Source organism: Bombus huntii, chromosome 2 (genome assembly GCF_024542735.1).
Source record: "Bombus huntii isolate Logan2020A chromosome 2, iyBomHunt1.1, whole genome shotgun sequence".
Taxonomy (NCBI): domain Eukaryota; kingdom Metazoa; phylum Arthropoda; class Insecta; order Hymenoptera; family Apidae; genus Bombus; species Bombus huntii.
In genome coordinates, this window is record NC_066239.1 from 18,887,370 (window position 1) to 18,906,751 (window position 19,382).

Genomic DNA, 19,382 nt, shown 5'->3' on the forward strand with positions numbered 1-19,382 from the left:
GCATTTCGTAGAATTATTCGCTTAACGTTCGACCTCTGCAACCGCGTCTCACTTCGTATACCGATTTAGATATGCCGTACTTGAAAAGCTGCAGGGTCATCGGTTTCATTCGTGGATCGATGAGCGAGAGTCGTTGACATGTTCGAATCTATAACAACATGGGCGTAAAAGAAAGTGCTACGTAACAATCGCGCTACGTCACCGACCAGTGTCATATGAAAGCCAAAAATCATTTTAGAATCGTCGAATCATCCACGACTATTTTTACGCGCCCACTCACCGCGTCAGGAGCACGTTTTATAATTTTACTCGCCCTCGAATCAAATCAAAAGCGAATTGTTTTATAAATAACAACGCGTAATAGTTGATTGAACGAGGTTGATCGATCGGTCAACAGGCGATGAGAGAGTTCACGATGCAGAATCGCCGTCTCCAAATCGAATTCTTTAAATCTGTCGAAAGTTCACCTTTATCTCGTACAGCTGCGGTAAAACGTTGAGCTTTTCGTTATTTACACTCACAGCATCGTTGACGTTGCGACGATGCCTAACAAGAATACCGAGCGTGTTTCCATCGACGTTGGCATTGCGATCTCCGGTTCTTGAAATTTGTTTAACATTCCATTTGCACGAGAGATTAAGTAGGAAGAATTTTTTCGATGACGATACAAGAAACGTTATCGATGAATCGTATCTAGTGGTACGTTATTGTTCATATTGATTTACTTGTTTATCAATAATCTTCTAATGAATGGTAGAGTATGAGGTCGAGCAATGTGCGACATTAGTATACCGGTGTTTATCTCTTTATTTTTATATCTTTTACTTACACATGTGTTATTTTTTATATTATTTGGTGAATGAGTCATTTCGTGTAAGGCAAATTTGTGTAGTATAATTAGGTTGTGGATGCTTATACAAATACATACTTTTAGAAAAATAAAGAAAGAAATATAACTGAAATAAGAAATTCTACTTTATATATATATCACCTTTATATTATCTACAAACACACGAACATGTACAATCTAGATATAATAATTCAATAAATATTCTATCTGACTACTGTAGATAGAGTATATTCAGAAATTGTTGCCACATTTGAATCTTTTGTAAACAGAAATTGATAAAAGGGAATTCCAAGGTGAAAGAAGTAAAATAATCGAAGTAACTTTAGAAACTAGAGACACTACTTTAGGCAAATAATAATTAAACCATTAATTTAAGGAAAAGAAAGAAAATAAATATCTTTCTCTGACTTTAGCACTTTTTAATTAATATTACGTAAAACCATATGATCTATAGTGTGTAACATCAAAAAAATGTTTAGATACTCGCCACTAATTTTACATAAACATACATCGACGTGATTCCGTTGTATCGATATCTCTACGCTCAATCATTTACCCATTCTACTAGCCGGCCGTCTGAAACAGGAGCTTCCCATTCTACTAGCGTTTCCCCCACCACCGCCGCGAATTCCTCCCGTATTTATATCTTATAATCCATTTTCCTTCACTCGAAACAGCAACAGGAGACAACTGAACCACCTCCTTTCCCTTCCAAATTCTCCAATTCGATTTTTCTCACTTTCATCCATAAATCATCATCCGCCCATCGTTTTTCCTCGATCGAGAAAGATACGAACAGATTGTGCAGCTAGAAAATACGTTAAAACTCGAGAAATCTTTGTCAACCGAGAAACTTCCAGTTTTCACCAAATTTCCTCGACCTCCCGGCTCCTCCCCCACTCCCGTCGAGTGTCTATAAAAGGTCGCCGGGCAATGGTGGGCAAAGATGTTCGTTCGGCCTAGCCGGGAGCTCACCAAGTAATTTGAGATTGGCCCCTTCTCTTCTGCGTCCTCTTCATCACCTTGCTCCCACTCCGCGTTCTCCGACGATGGCCACGTGGCTCCGCCTGGCGGAGAATTCCAGCCACCATCGAGAAAAGCGCATCGGAAGAGCTTGGACCAGAATAACTGGCTCTCTTTCTCTCTCTGTCTCTGTCTCTCTGTCTCTCTCTCTCTTTCCCACCGCCACCGACTTCTCGCCCCTCCGGCCACTCTTCCATTCGAAAGAGAGTTCCGAAAGCCATCTCAGCGGCCTGCACACTACCTATCGCGTCGAAACTCCCTCGTATCCGTGTTTGCAATTCGCGGCGGCATGTTTCGCCGGATATGCGGCCACGATCCCTACCGACTGTTCCTTTTTACGTCCACTCTGTTTACGGAGGTTGTGGAACGGCGTGGAAAGAGAACGGTATTTATCGAAGAGAAATTTTCGACAGGGACGATACGATCTTTTCGAAGTTTGTAAGTTTTTATCTTTGCATAAACGGGCGAATTAACGAGTTGAGAGTAATTTGGGGAGTAACTCGTCGCAAATAAACTTTTACGATATTTACTAAATTAGCTGACGTGTAATGTGGTCTTTGGGAGAATTGAATTTTAGACAGTAGATATCATCGCAGTAAGGATTTTATGAAAGGGAAATAGAAAACTTAGTTTTCCAGAAATCCTAGAGTAAGGAACGGTAATTTTCTACAACTGAGGCAGGAATTTGAAGGATATTTCAGATATCATACTAGGTATCGTTCGTTATTATTTCACATATCATCTCACATTAATTACGGATTCAAAGGATTCGTAGTTCTTCGAGTTATCCCTTTCAGATCACGTGATTCGCGTGAAAAATTTCTCTGCTTAAGCCTGAAGCAGTCCTTGTGTTGTAACTGTTACCGAAATATAATTGTTGCTATATTCCAAAGACTGTAAACCAAGTTGAGATGAAAACTAGGACACGTAGTTTTCAAACATAACATGTACGCTACAAGATGTAACCAACAAGTCTTTGTTCTTCGTTGTCGATTTTGAAATCACGTGGAAACGAAACCAAGTCTTATCAAACAAATTTTCCAATAAAATTACAACACAACTAGGTTGAAGCTTGTAGTATGATGGAAGAACAATAGTTAGACTGTTACTAACCGGATATTTTTACTTCTAGTGACAAAACTCAGCCTCCTAACCTTCTGCCTAAAGTCTCGCGAATAAACGAACAAATCTTTTATTTTCAACAAAATATTCCCACGAACGCTCAGACCAATTAAAAATAATTTTTACAATTTTATGCATTAAATGGCGATCCACTGGAACCAGTCACAAACCTAATTAATCCTGTCCAGTTAAACGATCGTTGCCCAGCAGGAAGTAAAGTTTGAAATGGAATATAACCCAGCTTCGTGTATCAAATGGACGTACTTCCACAACCTCACTGTTCGGCGCCTAAGGGTTTAATCACTTCGAATTGTGTTTCAGAAAATTATTCGGGGAATCGAAGCGATCTTAGACGTTGTCAACAACGTGATGTATGTCACGCCGAATGGAGTCGTTATGATTTTTCTTGGCCATCATTCGAAAAGCTGGACTCGCATTAATTTCGGTTCGCTGGTACGCGGTTCGGTTATGTAACGGTGTTAACGAATGTCATCGTGATTAATTTGTCACGTTGGTAAATCGCTCGATGTTCCTATTCCTGAATGTTTACGAATTAATTCGAGATCGTGAAAAGAGAACGATAGAAAAATACCGTGTGGTTTCTGTGTTTCGCGTAAAAAAGGTCTATAATGATGTTCGAGTCGTCGGATGAGCACACTGCCCCAATTTTCTAAATATACCCACGGTTTCGCTCTCTCGCTCGACTGAATTCCCTTAAGTATCGCAGGTTGAAAGTTCTTGACTTCTCAATTGTGAGTTTAACGTTTGTAAACAGAGTCGTTGGATAGCTTGGGAAACATTGACCACTTGAGTCGATTATACGGTGATCGATGTTCTCGATGATCGAAACTCTTGGTGCTCCTTTTACACGTTGCTATTGAAGAGCTTGGTACTCACAATGTTGCAAGTATATTTTGTATACTCATAACGTTGAATGTTGTGTTGATGGTAGTTGCCAACTGAATTACGAAACAGACATTATTTGTACCTATCTCTTTTTCTCATTTTTACTAAAACTAAAGCAAGAAAAATAATTTAGGGTTTCAATACTATCGATATTGTTTTGTACCGTTATTCGTAGTTTCACTTTTCTAAATAAAAATTAACCTCTTCCGTGTTAATAAAACGACAACTTTCCGGTTACAAGCTTCAACGTAAAACAATCAGAGTGTTCATCGAGTTTCTCATCGAACTAAGTTTCAGAATTCGATAACATAGCAATAGTTCAATAGCAACCGAACTGAAATATCGTATTCGATATATCTCCGGTTATACCCATTACTATTCTATAATTACGGGCGTCGATCGAGTCAGGAAGAAGGCAACAGGTGGACTTTAAAACGCTCGTTAGAGATTTCTCAGTAACGATCTTGGTACTTTTTACGATTTAGAACAGCGACTTTTGAGGATCCGAATCAAATAGCTGTTCCTCGTTTAAAAAAATATTGTTTGTAAAACTGAAAAAAAATATTAGAAGCCAGAGTAACACTAAATCATGTTCGTTCGGTTAATAGCGTTGAAGATGAAAATTTGTTTATCCGAAGATCGAATTGTTCAGGTGAAAAGCGGATCGATCTTGTCCCATTTCGTTAACGTGAATTACGCAGGGTATCGACACACGGTATTCAGGTCGACAACGATCATTAACTTGTTCCGTTTTGCGCACAATACCATCTCCGAGAATACCTTAGAAAATCCATAAACAATGTGATCTGGCCTGATTCGAAAGATGTAAATAGGAATCGCATTTTGGACGCAGACACATTTGTAATCCCTGTTGTACGCGTTAAATTGATCGCGCATAAAATGTCATTCCCTGAAATAAGGTTATTAATAACAGCTAATTGCTTGAAAATCACACACTCTTTTTACTCAAAAATAAACGAATTTTATCCGAATAGACGAAGAGAACTATTTTGTATGCATCGGGCTAATAGATTTTTGCTCGCGTGAGTGTAGTGTGCCAGAAGGGAAAACATTGTATCCTCAACGCAAAGTGGAAATATGAAAGGCGATACAGAGGCCGGTATCGTCTGCTCGAATTTACTGCCGTGCTACTTTCTGATCGGTTATTTTAAACGATCCGAATTCTGTTCGGGACAGAAGCTTCGGATGTGAAGGAAACTAATACGATTCGGTTTATCATTCGATGAAGATTTATTTTATCTTTACCGCAGGCGACTGATGCGTTTAAGAAATTGGAGGAAGACATTGATACCGATACGTGTCCTTTTATACAGGGTGGTTGGTAACTGGTGGTACAAGCGGAAAGGGGGTGATTCTACGCGAAAAAAGAAGTCGAAAATATAGAATAAAAAAATTTTTTTTTTATTTTTTTATTTTTTTTTAATTTTTCCATCGAGACAACGATCTACAGTGAGATCCGTTATAACGCGTACCGAGCGAAAATTCAAAATCGATTTTCTCGAAAACAAAGTCTCAAACGACAAATTTTTATTTTATATTTTCGACTTCTTTTTTCGCGTAGAATCACCCCCTTTCCGCTTGTACCACCAGTTACCAACCACCCTGTATATCATTGCCTTACGGGGATATAATATATTTACTTTTTAAAGTACATAGTTTAGTTAGATTTTCTATAGGTGGTAAGTATAAATGATGTAGCGTGTGAACTTAATGCTAATAGCATTAATATTTTCAAGTTTAGTTCTTTTTTACCTCTAATTGATATTATGCATGAAAATTGGCCTGAGGGAAATAAGAAGCATATTTTAAAACTGAATGTTATTTCAAAGGTGTGGCGTTCCATTACTTAAACTTTTACTCAGAAAATAATTATGATTATTAAGTGTGTAGAACATCATATATGATATCATTAATCTTAATCACTCAGAACTGTTGATTTCTCAGGTGAAAAGTAAAATAAAAACATTTATCAAAAAGTTGTATTACACTTGACTTTGATTTGCTTGAGAAAATACATTCCCCAAAAATTTCCAATGAATCATCCTAACGTTTCTCCTTTCTGCCAAGAACGACGCTCATAATTTTAATAGAAACTGTATTCGAAACTTATTGTAGTCAAGAATTTTACGACGTTCAGGAAATTTTGTTAAAGATCGATTCTTGTTATTTTTAAGGAAATAAAAAAGGAATAAAAATACCCAAGTAAAATACATATATCTAACTCGTAACATGCAAGGTAATACCGATCGTGAATATTTTATGGGAAACATTTGTAGAAAGTGACGCATATCGAAAGGAATTTTTTTAGCAGCATCCCTTGACTGTTCGAATAAAGAAAGAATCAGAATCAGAAAATATGGAATGAACGGCCGATAAACACGTGACGCGACTTCCGCCCCGTGACAAGGGAAGAAATATATTGACTCATCGTTCGAAATCGTCAGGAAAATTTTTAGTCGATGCTTTTCGACATTACCGGGAGAAACTCAAGATGACTAACTCGCTCTATTCTTGTCCGAACGTTACACACTTGTATCCAATGGGAAAGTGGGCTAGAACGTATGAAATATCAATCCCTCCTCGGTCTCGCGTTAAACTTTGCACCGTGCTTTCTCGGTTTTCATTTGTGTATTTTTTCTTCACTATATCAAGTTTTGTCTCGTCACTTTCGTTATTTTTTGTTTAGTCGTTATTTCGTATCACTAGAATCGTTGAATAATATCGTAATTTGATTTCTGTTCGATATTAAATATTTCAAGTTTCGTCTTTCATCAGAGTAAGAATATGTAAATTAGTGTTTGATTCGTTTTCTCACGCAATTGTTTATTTTTCGCCTTGTACGTTCCCATATTTATTTCAGACCTATTATTGGATTGGCAACTAACTGATTGCGGATTTTGTCATTACCACCTAATGACAAAATCCGCAATCACTTAGTTGCCAACCCAATATATTCATAGTATCTACGTAGCCAAATCAAAGCAAAGCGTTTGCGACAGATTAATCGACGATGCTTTCAATTTATTTTAGATCAACCAATTTCCGTAATACCGAGACGATTTGTTATCATTTTCGATGTTGCTTGCTCATGTCCATTCAATTAATTTCCTTTTTCAATTCACGGTACTTTGGACTAACTTCATCCATAGTTTCGAGTTCATTGATTGTATGCATTTCTCTTCTTATTTCCTCGACAACGTTCCTCGTCCTTCTCACCTTTCACAGAATCCAATAGTGTTCCTTCACTCGATTCCATTCGACTGTCAGTAGAGTCAATAGCATTTGCGATGACAAAGTGCCATCGTCCTAAGTGTACCCCTCCGTGAAAATAGAAAGTGATCGCGGTGTTGTGTCGAGTCCTCGCTCGTCTCTTCTCGAGTGGCTGCTCGTCGATATTTTTATTGCCCGTTCGCTGCGTATTTATACGCCGGTGCTTCTATATCGGGAACGAAAATATTTCTAGGTGGATCTGCGAAGAGTGAACCCATGCAAGAAGCGGTGTTCCGTCGCCGCCTTCCGCGATTTCGGCGACCTGATTAAGATTAATCTGCGACACCGGTCAGACAGCCACGGTTCGTTTTCACTGCCACCGGAAGATTTGACACGATTTGTCAAAGTTGTTACCACGAGTCTGACACGGATCAATATAGATTCGACGCATCAGTTGGGATTAGGATGGCCGTGCAGGCATTGGTATAAGGATAGCTCGATATTAGTAGCGAAAAGGGATAGAAACGCGTGCGTGTATGCGTCTACGTTGATTATTTTTGAGTTGAAATATTAATAGCCACGGTATAAGAGATACGTAAATAGAAAACGTGGAGCGCAACATGGGTAAATACTTTTGAGAATGTTTTCTGAAAACGCTTTTAAAAGCTTTGTCGTGGCGCCACCGTTACCAAGAGTCGTGAATTTAAGCTCCTGGAAGCTTCGATAAAACCTCGACCGATAACTTTGTAGTCGGTCTCTGCTTTTCAGCTACTGGATATGTTGATTACTGTATTCGAGCGAGTCTGGCGCTTATTTTCTAGCGTGTTCTAGCGTGTGTCGAAAGTTGGCAGCACGACACCAGATTCGCGATGTGAGTGCCCGGAGAAAGACTTACTCTTTGCTCTATGTATAGTAGATCTACCGATTTAAGTGAAAAAGCTGATATGTACGTACATAAAGTGAAAATTATAAACAACCGAATATTACAGGGTTATCGTCGTTCACGGCCGATTCATTGTTATTTACAAAAGGAGTTTTAGCAACTGGAAAGTTGTTTTACCTTTTTGTATTGTACTATAATTTTCTAGTTTTCCGCTTTCTCTTGCGATTAATTAATTTTCAGATATACAATTTCAATAAATAATAGTATGTTAATAATTAAATTTGTATATCGTCTAAGATATCGTAAAATCAAGTTTAAATACGCTCGAGTATTTTCATTTCAAATCAACGATCCGCTTAATTCAGTCCCAATACCTACCTCATTTTTCATCTCTGCTTCCGCATCGAAGCTGGAAACAATATAGTAATAATAACAAAAACAACAACGATAACATTAACGTTACGAGATTAATTCCTTATGAAAGGAAGAAGGTATCAATTAGGCAAATCCGACCATCCTACGACCAGCTGATATAGCGGAGCAATTAAAATCCCCGGGAATAATTCAACAATCTGACAACGAGATTTCCTCAGGATACGGGACGTCCCTCGTTATCAACGCCACTTTAATAATCGTTGCTCCTTCAGACTTTAATCAACTCGCATTATGCACTGGCTAATAATGATCTCGATGCACGAGATCCTTCCCTTTCCGTCGAGTGGCGCGGTTGGATTTCCACCTCGGGTCACCGGTTCGGTTTCGAGTAACCCTCGAACTCGAACTGTAATTAGCTTTCGAAATCCAGCGAAAGCTGCAGTCTGACTGGTTCGTACTCGACGAAAAGGAAACGTCCTTCGTCTCCGAGTAAAACAATCGTCGGCGCTTTGATTCGCTCGACTTGCTGCCGGTTGTCGCACGAACTGCCATTTCACTGTCTTTATTTCGTCTTTTTCCCGTTCGTCCGCTTTATCTAGCCAATCCGTGGCTTCATGGTTTCAAGGATACTTCAACCGATTCCTCTGGGCAGAAGTTTCCATTTCGAGGAGCAGTTCCGCGGATCTGTTGTACAAAGAGACAAGGTCTGTAGAATCCAGTCGCCAGAGAAACGTTAACCGTGCCGGCGCTGTCCTCGTTTCCTGGACAAAGACGGCCGTTTTGCCAGCAGTTTGTCTCCACCGTCCGCCGGATTCCTCCGCGGAATCCTTCGGAGAATTCCGGAACCGCCGCGTCCGACCCCTCTCCATCTCAACTCCTCGTGGAATATTATACGCTTGCACGGGCACGCTACTGTAGCCGCGCTTGTACGTGGTTGGCGCCGCTTTCGTTATCGCACGAGAACGCCGTCGACGAGGAAACTTCGCGGTTCACGCTTTGGCGAACGATGATTGGCAGAGGCTGTAGAAGTCTTTGTGTCGCTGGTTGATTGTCTTTGGGTAGCGAGTGAAATTAGGTAGATGGAATTCAATTTCTTCCTAATTTTCAGTTTTACAATACTTGGATAGAAGAGTATACTTAAACGTAAATTTTTATTCAATCGAGGAAAATTTAAATTGATAGAAGAAATAAGAACGATTTTCTTAAATATATAAACTCCTACTACCAAGATATAACGTTACATTTCAATCCATTTACGTGTTATTATCAAATGATACAATATTGTACCATTGTTAAAAGCTAATACACAGCTTGTTCTTCGATATACGTCCAGCGATGCAACCGGTTCCTTCACTTCGAATTCTTATTAAAAGTGTAATCGCTTTTGAGTATCTCCGATACTTCGGAAGAATAATTCCCTTCTCTTCGAAATCCTCTCGAGGAACAACTCGGCCTATACAAAGTGCTTACAAGGAACGATTCCCTTAAAAATATTCTTTCGTAGAATAATTCTCCTCCTTTCGTCAAAGAATAGCTTCGTCTACCGTCGTAAGATATTCTTCCGCGGAATAAACCCCTTACCTACTATCATCCTTTCTCGAAACATTCTCTCAGAGCATGATTTCCTCGATACTTTTAGAGGTACAGGAACGCTCGAGTCGAAGGAAAAGGAGGAATTGTATTGAAAACTAGAAGGTAAACTCCATATTTGACTTGGCAGTCGGTGGATCGTTTGAGTTAACTCGATAATAGCCTCTTTCGTCCGATTCGACGTCAGATAGCATATCACCGACAAAGATCGTTCGCATGCTACTGATTTACCGCGGTCCAGCCTTGTTCGTTCATTTTAAAATTGCGTTGATGCAACTATTCCACGTACAAGATCGATTATACTCACTCGAGAAGATGTCTCGTGGAATGTTTCTTTCATAAGTTCGAGGGTGGTTTTTATTTTGTATTTACTACATACCGCACTTGTTTTCTTATTAGTAAAATAATTGAAATCTCTAAATAATTAAAATAAATTAAACGTTACACATTAAATGTTACAATTAAATGTGAAGATAATTAAAATGTTACACATATACTGCCAAAGCAGATTTGGAGAGATTCGTAAAAGTTACCAGTCCTCAACGTGATTGCAGTTGTATGTATCAAGAAATAATAAATAAAATCTATACGTCTTAATAAATTAAAGCTAAAAATCTAAAGCTAAATTATGTAATCTTAATCATCATTATCATCATTATTAATTAATCGCCATCGACAGACATATCTACACTGTGCGCATAGATATTATACCAATTACTGTTCGGAGAGAAAACCTGCATACGTTCATCGGGAAACAACGTATCGTTGCTATTCAACAACACGCACTTAGCATTCGCAATATAAAGAATCTAACCTAAAGAAAACACCGTAGAATCTGTCGTTCACCATCGAGTTATCATCGAGGTCGGTAAACACCACTTTCCCAAAATTTCTAAACATTCGAGTTTCCTCGCAAGATCGAAGCTGCGACCGTCTCTTTGGGCGGGTACGGAAGCATCAAGGAGCCGACGCGGCCGAACAGCGAGAGGACGTGAAGCTATTCTTAAAATAGGGCTCGACTGAACGAAGCGAATGAACGAGAGAAGCCGATACGTATATACGGAGGGTAGGGCGAGGCGCGGGACGTCAGTACGCGTTAATCAGAGGAAGATGGAAAAGCACGGTCGAAAGAGGAGCGTGTAACGAAGGCTCGGGAAGAGAAGTCGGAGAAAGAGAGGGAACACGGCGTGCCTCGCGGGTCGCCGGCTCTTCTTCAGGGTCCGAGCTTCGTCCGAAACGAAGCGCCTCCGTTCTCCTCCTCTTCTCTTATGAGAACGTGCCGTCGGGGACGACGCTTCGTCGAACCGTTCGTCGTTCGATCGGTTCTCCACGTTTGGCCTCACTCGTCTCTTCTTATCCCTCTTTCGTTTAATCCTTCTCTAGTTTCCTGTATCTCGCTCTATCTGTCTCTTGTGCCTCCGTCTCTTTCTCTCTCGCTTTATCTGTCTGTGTTCTCGCATCTTTCTCCACCTCGATCATTCGATTCACCGGTTTCTTCCTCTTCTTAGCTCCGCAGCTTCCTTCTTCTCTTGTCTTTTCGGCTCGAACCGCGTGTCACGGTGAAGCGAACGTGGTGCACGCTGCGGGTGGTGGTGCTGGTGCTTGGTGTTGGTGGTGGTGGTGGTGCTGGTTGTTTTGGTGTCGTCGATGGTGTCGGTGGTCGATGGTGATCGGTGAATCCGCCTCGAGCGATCAGGAGATCTCACCCTTGGAAACCTTCCGCTTTCGCTCGATCGAGGAGGGGAGGCTGCTCGAATCATGGCGTCCTACAGGAGCTACGTAAGTGTTGAGACTAGGGTTTCAGCGAAGTCGTTTACCGGATATCGTAATTCGTTTATGTGATAATTTCGATGCACGTGCGTACTCGTACAGGCCGAAAACCGTGGGTTTGATCAACGTTTTTGGGCGCGGTAGGTTCGGGAAACGTAATTTTACCGGCGGTTAATTGGGAAGTTCGTTTCGGCCGGGTGAAACGTTGTTTACGCGACGCGGTGTCTTCATTAAATCGACGCCGGTCGCAAAACGACACGAAGTTATAATTGGTGTTCCGCGGTGTCATCGCACGAGATGAATTTTCGCAAACGCGACGCTGAAAAAGAAGCAGAGTAACGCCGCTCGGCTGTACCACGCTGAAACGCGTTCTCCCTAATGTTGTCGAGCGTTTTGGGAACCGGGCAAGTAGAAAACGACGAGTTTCCTCCATTTCGTTGTCGCGTTCTTCCGAGCAAAAGGCTGTTTCTGTTTTTCTTTCCCTTTGCTCCTTTTCCTAGTGAAATTTTTAACGTCTCGTTTATATGGTTTATACGCATTCCACGGTTTCAAAGCGGTATAAAATGTGACGTTTTTAACGATACATCGATGCTGAAAGAAAATGTGAAAAGATGTGAAAGATCGGTACTATTTTTTTTTTTTTTTTTATAAATTCTCTGTATATATCGCTTTCCAACGAATCAAGCCATTCTCGAAGAATGATCCAATATTTTGTTGAAATGCAACTGCAGTCTCTTCAGGTACTTAGTGACGTGTATAACGCGAATTAAAATATAATTGTTCGCTAAAATGTAACTTGAAACCAAATATTTTTATATGCTTATATATTTTTTAGTCAACGCGATGCATCGTCATAATTGCATTCGCGTGCAACGACGCAAAGTGACACTAGTTGCGCGTTATCTCGTATCTAGAACAAGAAACAGCGTTTGCTGACGATGATTCGTGTTATCTTGAAAAAGTAATTGAGAATCTAGCCGGTTCGTCAGATATAATAATTTTAAACTATTCGAAAGCCTAATATTATCGCTCGATTTTGTTGAGAATTTAACTATTGAAGATTGGCGTGACCGTGTCGTATGGTGACCTGCATAAAGAGACGAGATGATGTTTAGTATTTATTGTGCATGGTGCAGATATTATTAACCCGTTGATGACTGTGCTCGTGTCTGAGGCGAGCTATTCGTGATTCGTTTGTAGACAGTGTCGTTTGTCTGGTTTGTTGTCGAACTGGTTGATTAGCTTGGCAATTTACTGCGCTGAGAAGGGAGAATGAAATAGGTTTTATCATAACCAAGGAAATATTTCATTATTTTCTATAAAAAGAATGCAGCTGGAGGAAAAAGAAGAGCTAGAAAAAGAGAATTGAATTTATTATAAAACTTCATGCTTTTAATTAAATGTATTCTTTTAGTTTATATAATACAAGTTAATTTACGTAAAAAATTAATTTACAGTTAAAAACACTGTTTGAAAAATAAATCGTAAACACAGGCATTTATTGCTTCCTTTCGAATAAACACCGAATGAAATTCAATTTAGTTATAACGTTCTATCATTCTCACGATCAGAATGATTTCCTCTTTGTCGATGTTTCACAAGTTTCATTGTCTGACAAAAATATACGAATTTATGCTTATTTCCCTCTTTATCTTCGGTATAATTTATATAAAATTATACTTTTGCCTGGAATTAATAACGCAGTATTTGTCCAATATTTATTACAATATATTACAATTGTTTCGACGACCTGTGCTTGATATGTTCCTTGATATTTTGAGACGATAGTTCAACCATGTCATACAATGATCAACAATAATTGATCTCGATCAAGATGATCTACTATGTACAAATACCCTCTATTTTGCTCCCATCCAATGTTTCAATATATCATACAACTTTATTACTTCGTCAAACTATATCATAAAACTCGAAGACGTTAAATCTTAATATAAAGTAATAAACGAAGTAGCAATAAACCTAACGCAAAACTGATCCAAACTAACAGTAATCCATAATAAACCGAATATAAAACAACGAACATATCGTATTACTCGTATATTCTATGTGCCTCGTATACTAAAGCGAGAAGATTTTGAGAGCCTGCATTTAATCGCGTATTTCGATTCATAGATCATCGTCATTTTAGTTTCACGATTAGTTACGTCATGCGTTTTCATAACCCGAATGTTATACTAAATTTCTTATAACGATAAACCTAAGATACTAGGTTTTATGAAAAATGACAGGCAACCTACAACACTGTGGCCCTCAGTTAATAAAATAATGTATGAAAAATTTAATTTACCAATCGTAAGTAGAAATTCCCAAATTTTAAGCAAAGTAAGCGACGAACAATTATTTTGGATGTATTTGATTCTTTGTGGTCGTTGCACCTCACGCGTAATCTATACGCGACTCGACCGCCCGCTATAATTATGCGATGTAAATGAAGTCCATTAACGTTATCGTCCGAAGGCCGTGGTCGCACGCGATCCTCTGTTTCACGCAGGCCGCGTCGCTGTTTACAAAATACCTAGAATTTAAGACCACCGTTCGCCAGTCACGCCGCTGACGCGACTTTGCCCCTCCGTCGTTTTTCCGATTTCTTTCGACAGTGATCGCTTGCACGTGTTACACATATTCGTGCTTCAGGGATCGAGCACACTGACCTCCCTCATAAGATCATTAAAATCGCGTTTCATTATTGCATGGCAAAAATATTTGGACATACTCCTCAATAAATTTACGGATATCGCTGAATGATTTTCTTGAGAATATCAACAGCATACAGATACGCGCACGTATGTACATACAGTTCGGATCTTATATCGAGTTTTGAATTTTTGATTATTTGCTCTCGAGTTCTCAACGAGAAGTTGCTGGGTTTGTTTTATGATTTCTCGTATGATTACTATTTCCAGGAAGCTGTAAAAATTGATCGGCAGGCTATTTCTTTTCTCATTTGCATAGTCGATGTTCTAGCGAAAAGAAATAACTTTGTTCCAAGTTATGTTTCCTTTTTCTAGTTATATTTGAAGTACAATATAGGACACTATACTTCCTCGGTGGTATATTTCAGCAACTCACAGCAGTCTCTGTGTTTGTATACGTTTGGAAAGATGCTTAACTAAAACGATGAAATATTCCATTTACTATACCATAAAACAGGTAAGCCAATCCCCTTTTCCAAACACACGTTTCCATTAATTTGCCAATTATCTCGAAATATTACTCGAAGCGAAGATCGCCCTAAAAATCAGCAGTCCCATCGTAAATGTCCGAACGCGGATCTTCGTACGTAGATACAGTGTGTAAACCGCGCAGTAGATAGAGTACGGTCGATGGTCAGACGGTGTTGGACGTCGTAAGCCAACTTGCAAGGGTCCGATAATAATACATAGATCGGCTGGCAGCGGCGCAGAGGTAAACATTTACCGAAGAAGCTCGGGCTCGGCAGCCACAGGGCACGAATTCCGGGTGTGCACCTCACGGAAACGCGTTCATACGTCGGCATCAGGTCGCCTGTGCCGTGGCCAGCAAAATTAGCCGGGCCTTTCCCAGACGACGTATGCCTGCCGGCGGTCTACTCATGCTAACCTTTCATCTGCCTATACCTATATGAATACGCACACCATACGCGACACGCATACGCAGTGTTTCATTCAAGCAATTAGCGTGTTTAAGCTTCGCGATGGGTGTTAATGTAATTAATTTTCTTTTTTTACTTGATCGAGTAGAAAGAAAACGAATAGATATGTCTTCTTAACTTATAATTTCGTATAATCCGTTTAGTATGTATAATTGATGTATTTGTATCGAGATATGAATAATTTTGTGTGCTAACTAGATTAGCCGTGTAGTAGTGACACGCGTATGTGAGTATGAATGTATGGAAGTATGTGTGTGCACAGCAACTGTTCCGTTAGCAGTGTGATATGGAAGATGGTGAGACAAAGAGAGCGGTGAGACGCGTGCAAATGTATATCGACGAAGATCCTGCAAATCGTTTATTAAATAAATCTAAAACTATTTTAATATAAATTCTAAGTGTAATCGTAGTGTTCCTTTACTTTTATTTCTGCGATTAAGATCCACAATTCTCAACAACTTGAATCACTTTTTTTAATTTATCATTTCATATCATTTGTTTAATTAGTAGCCTATAAAAATTGAAAGAATGTTACCCGTATAAAACGTGAAACGTGAAAGAGTAAATATCGAAGAAGGAAAATCTAGAAAAAGATTATTGACTAAACGATTGCAATTCCCTAAAGAAACAAATATATTATAACGTATATTTAGTACTTTGTGTACATTTTTGAATATAACATTCGTATCTGATAATAATTTATCCATTATACGTATCTATCATAACGAACACTCCGAAGGGAAGCAGAGAATCAAAAAAATAATCCAGTCAATTGCTTATGTCGCGCGATTTACTCTACCAGTGAAAATATCCTGTATATTGAGTGTGAAGTTTCAAAAAGAGCTGATAGGTACCAACCTATCGACCGTTCCTGTGAGATTTTCGTTGCGAAGCCCGATAAAGAATATCCCTGGTCGTTTCGGCCGACAGCTTTAAGAAAGCTCTCGAGGGAACGAACAGTTTTGCTCTCGTCTATTGGAGTTCTTTAAACACGGCTGCATCAGGGGATGAGCCAAGGGTGTACGATATCTTCTCCTTTTCGAACTTTCCAGAGTGAGAGTCGGTCGAAGAGGATTTCTGCGGACGGGTGAATCTTAATGTGCGCGATGTACTGGCTTTGCTACTGGATCGTAGATGAACTCGCGATATCGAAATTTATTGGATCGGTATATAGCTTTCCCCTTTTCGTCTCTTTCTCTCGATAAAATAAATTAGAAACTTTTCAACTAAATTATTTTCACAGATACACGAATTGAATATTTGAGTAAGGTGATCGTAAAGTAGTTAAAAAATATTTGTTTCAAATATCTCGTGAACTTAACCATTTTCTGACCACTTTGGTCCGATACTATTTACGCAGATCGATGAAAGGATTCTATCCGAAAAGATTATACAGGGTGGTTGGTAACTGGCGGTACAAGTGGAAAGGGGGTGATTCTACGCGAAAAAAGAAGTCGAAAATATAGAATAAAAATTTTTCGTTCGAGGTTTTGTTTTCGAGAAAATCGACTTTGAATTTTCGCTCGGTACGCGTGCGGTACGTTATAACGGATCTCACTGTAGATCGTTGTCTCGATGGAAAAATTAAAAAAAAAAAAAAGAAAATTAAAAAAAATTTGTATTCTATATTTTCGACTTCTTTTTTCGCGTAGAATCACCCCCTTTCCGCTTGTACCACCAGTTACCAACCACCCTGTATATTTCCATTTAAATTAATAATGTAACAGTTGAATACATCGCCGCACTTGTAAAACCTGCACGTATATGCTTGTGTTAATACGCGATTTTTTACACCGACAATGTTTTCTTATAACATTTTTCCTACCTGCGCTAATAAATGTGTTACGACTTTAAAAAGGCGAATGAATTTCTCTGCAGAATTGATTTAGAAACTACTTCGAACCGATACAAAAATACTATAGGATCGATATAAAACCACTTCAAAACCGATATAATAACGGGCTGCAGAATATAACCGGAATCGATATCAGGCAAAATCTTTTTTATTCATAAGAGTTATGACATTATTTCGATTATATAACCGTTTCAAGAAGGAGAATCGATATCACGAGCGTTTGCAATCTCTGCCAGTGGTTGACTTCAATGGAATTATTTTACGTAATAACGACAATTTCGTCGATCGGCGGGCATCTCTAAAACGGCGTAAGTAAACGATGCGAGGTACGTCGACGATGGGACGCATGATAAATTTAGCCGGGGTACAACGTGTTTGCGTTCCACTTCCTAGACGCGAAATCGAACAAGTTGGTCTTTAAGATTGCCCCGCGACATTTACACGCGGCGTGAACTTCGGGCAAATTGAGACATTTCATTTCTTGCGATTCGTCAACATCGTAAACACTCGACTCGGAATTAATTACGATCCCTCATACGTAATTAATAATATTTATGTATTTACGGTGATATTGAATCATCTCGTGTATTTGTTGCGATTTGTAATTCGCAGGTGGAATTAATCGCTACCTTGCAGAGAAAAGAGATAGAAAGTTTCTAAGTAATAGTCGTAAATATCGAATGTATAATTTCTCATTTTTAATTGTCCAATTTTTGTGATATTACGTTTCACGGTACAATATGATACGTTTTTATCGATATCTCGTTATGTGCATATCTCGTGTATCATATTTTGTAAATCATATCGATACAACTTTGTTATCGCGCTTTCTGAATATTTTCAGAACATTTTAGTATTTTTTGTGCCAATTATTAGCTGCAATTGGTTCGAATGAATTTGATTTAATAATTTATTACCTGATTTCGAGATAAATAAAATTTAATACGGAGTTGTTACGCAATGTTGGATATGTAAAACATTTTAAATCCTCTTCTCCATATAGAATTACAGTCACTGGCTTTTCAATTTATTAAATGAATAACAAAATCTAGACAGATAATAAGAAGATAAGTTTACACGTAACTCACTGGGATAGAAGACGCTACTCGATATAATTATTTGTAAATAACGATAATTATTCGCATTATTATCTTCATATTTATGACATTTAACGTTATCAAACTATGTACGTTGAAAGGCGAGTTTCCAAACGAGCTTAGACAACATATTGAAAATATTACAAGCTTGTTGTTCGTGGAAAGAGCAGAAGGTAAGAAACAGCGATAAAAGAAAGAAGGGTGTGTTCGAGGAGGGCGATCTTCATCGCTGTCCCCGAGGCGACGATAAATCTCGCGAATCTGCGGGGGAAAGGGTGACGGTGAGAAAGGCCGGGCATTACAAGGATGAAACAACAAATCGTGTCGCGTTAAAACGCAAAACCCTCGTAATATCGCGTCGAAGCCAACGGCGTCGCTTAAAAATAGTGCAACTGGAACGCACCGTTTATTTCCAAGCTTATTCGAACATCGTTGTGGACGGATGAAACCGGCGATTAAATTAAAGGGAAAGCGAGAAACGAAAGTTGGAAAATCGGTGTCGTCGCTGGGTGGAAAATCATAGGGTAATATCGCTCGTTAATAACTTTCTCTCTTCTTTCAAAAGATAGACACGCGCTTGAAACAGCTTGAACGCGATTAAACGTCAGAAGGAAAATCCAACGTCACGGTGGATAAGAGACGCTTCGAGACGCAAGAATATGAACAGGGGAAACGAAGGGGAGACGAAGGCAAGGGGAGAAGTGGCTCGGGCTGAAGATAGAGAAAAAGATTTAAAGGCTCTTCTGAATATTTCAAGACGAGTTGTTGCCACGGCAAAACGTTGCCGCGGGACGATTTAATTGAGCGTTCTCCTCTTACCCTCTCGACGCTCCGTGCACAGCCCCTCCGGAGGAACGTCAACTGGAAATGCATATGCATCCGTGGCTCGCGAGCAACCGCTGTGCATCCAATTGCAGTCGGCGTTAAATGGAAAAATACACGCTTCCCTGATCGCTTCGATGTTCGTCGGATTCATTCGCACCCCATGGTTTCGGCTGAAATGTCTAGAGGGTTACCTAGGATACGAG

The 19,382-nt window shown here is 39.3% G+C and overlaps 1 protein-coding gene across 3 annotated transcripts in view; it reads left to right on the forward strand.

Annotated features, from left to right (window-relative positions):
* Nucleotides 1-11,176: 11,176 nt before the first annotated feature.
* Nucleotides 11,177-19,382, forward strand: part of LOC126874566 (treacle protein-like) — a 38,235-nt gene continuing 30,029 nt past the window's right edge. For all 3 annotated transcript variants that reach the window (XM_050636804.1, XM_050636805.1, XM_050636807.1), the window contains exon 1: nt 11,177-11,759. In XM_050636804.1, the coding sequence (XP_050492761.1) occupies nt 11,739-11,759 (21 nt within the window). In that variant the 5' untranslated portion in view covers nt 11,177-11,738. The remainder of the gene's footprint in view (nt 11,760-19,382) is intronic.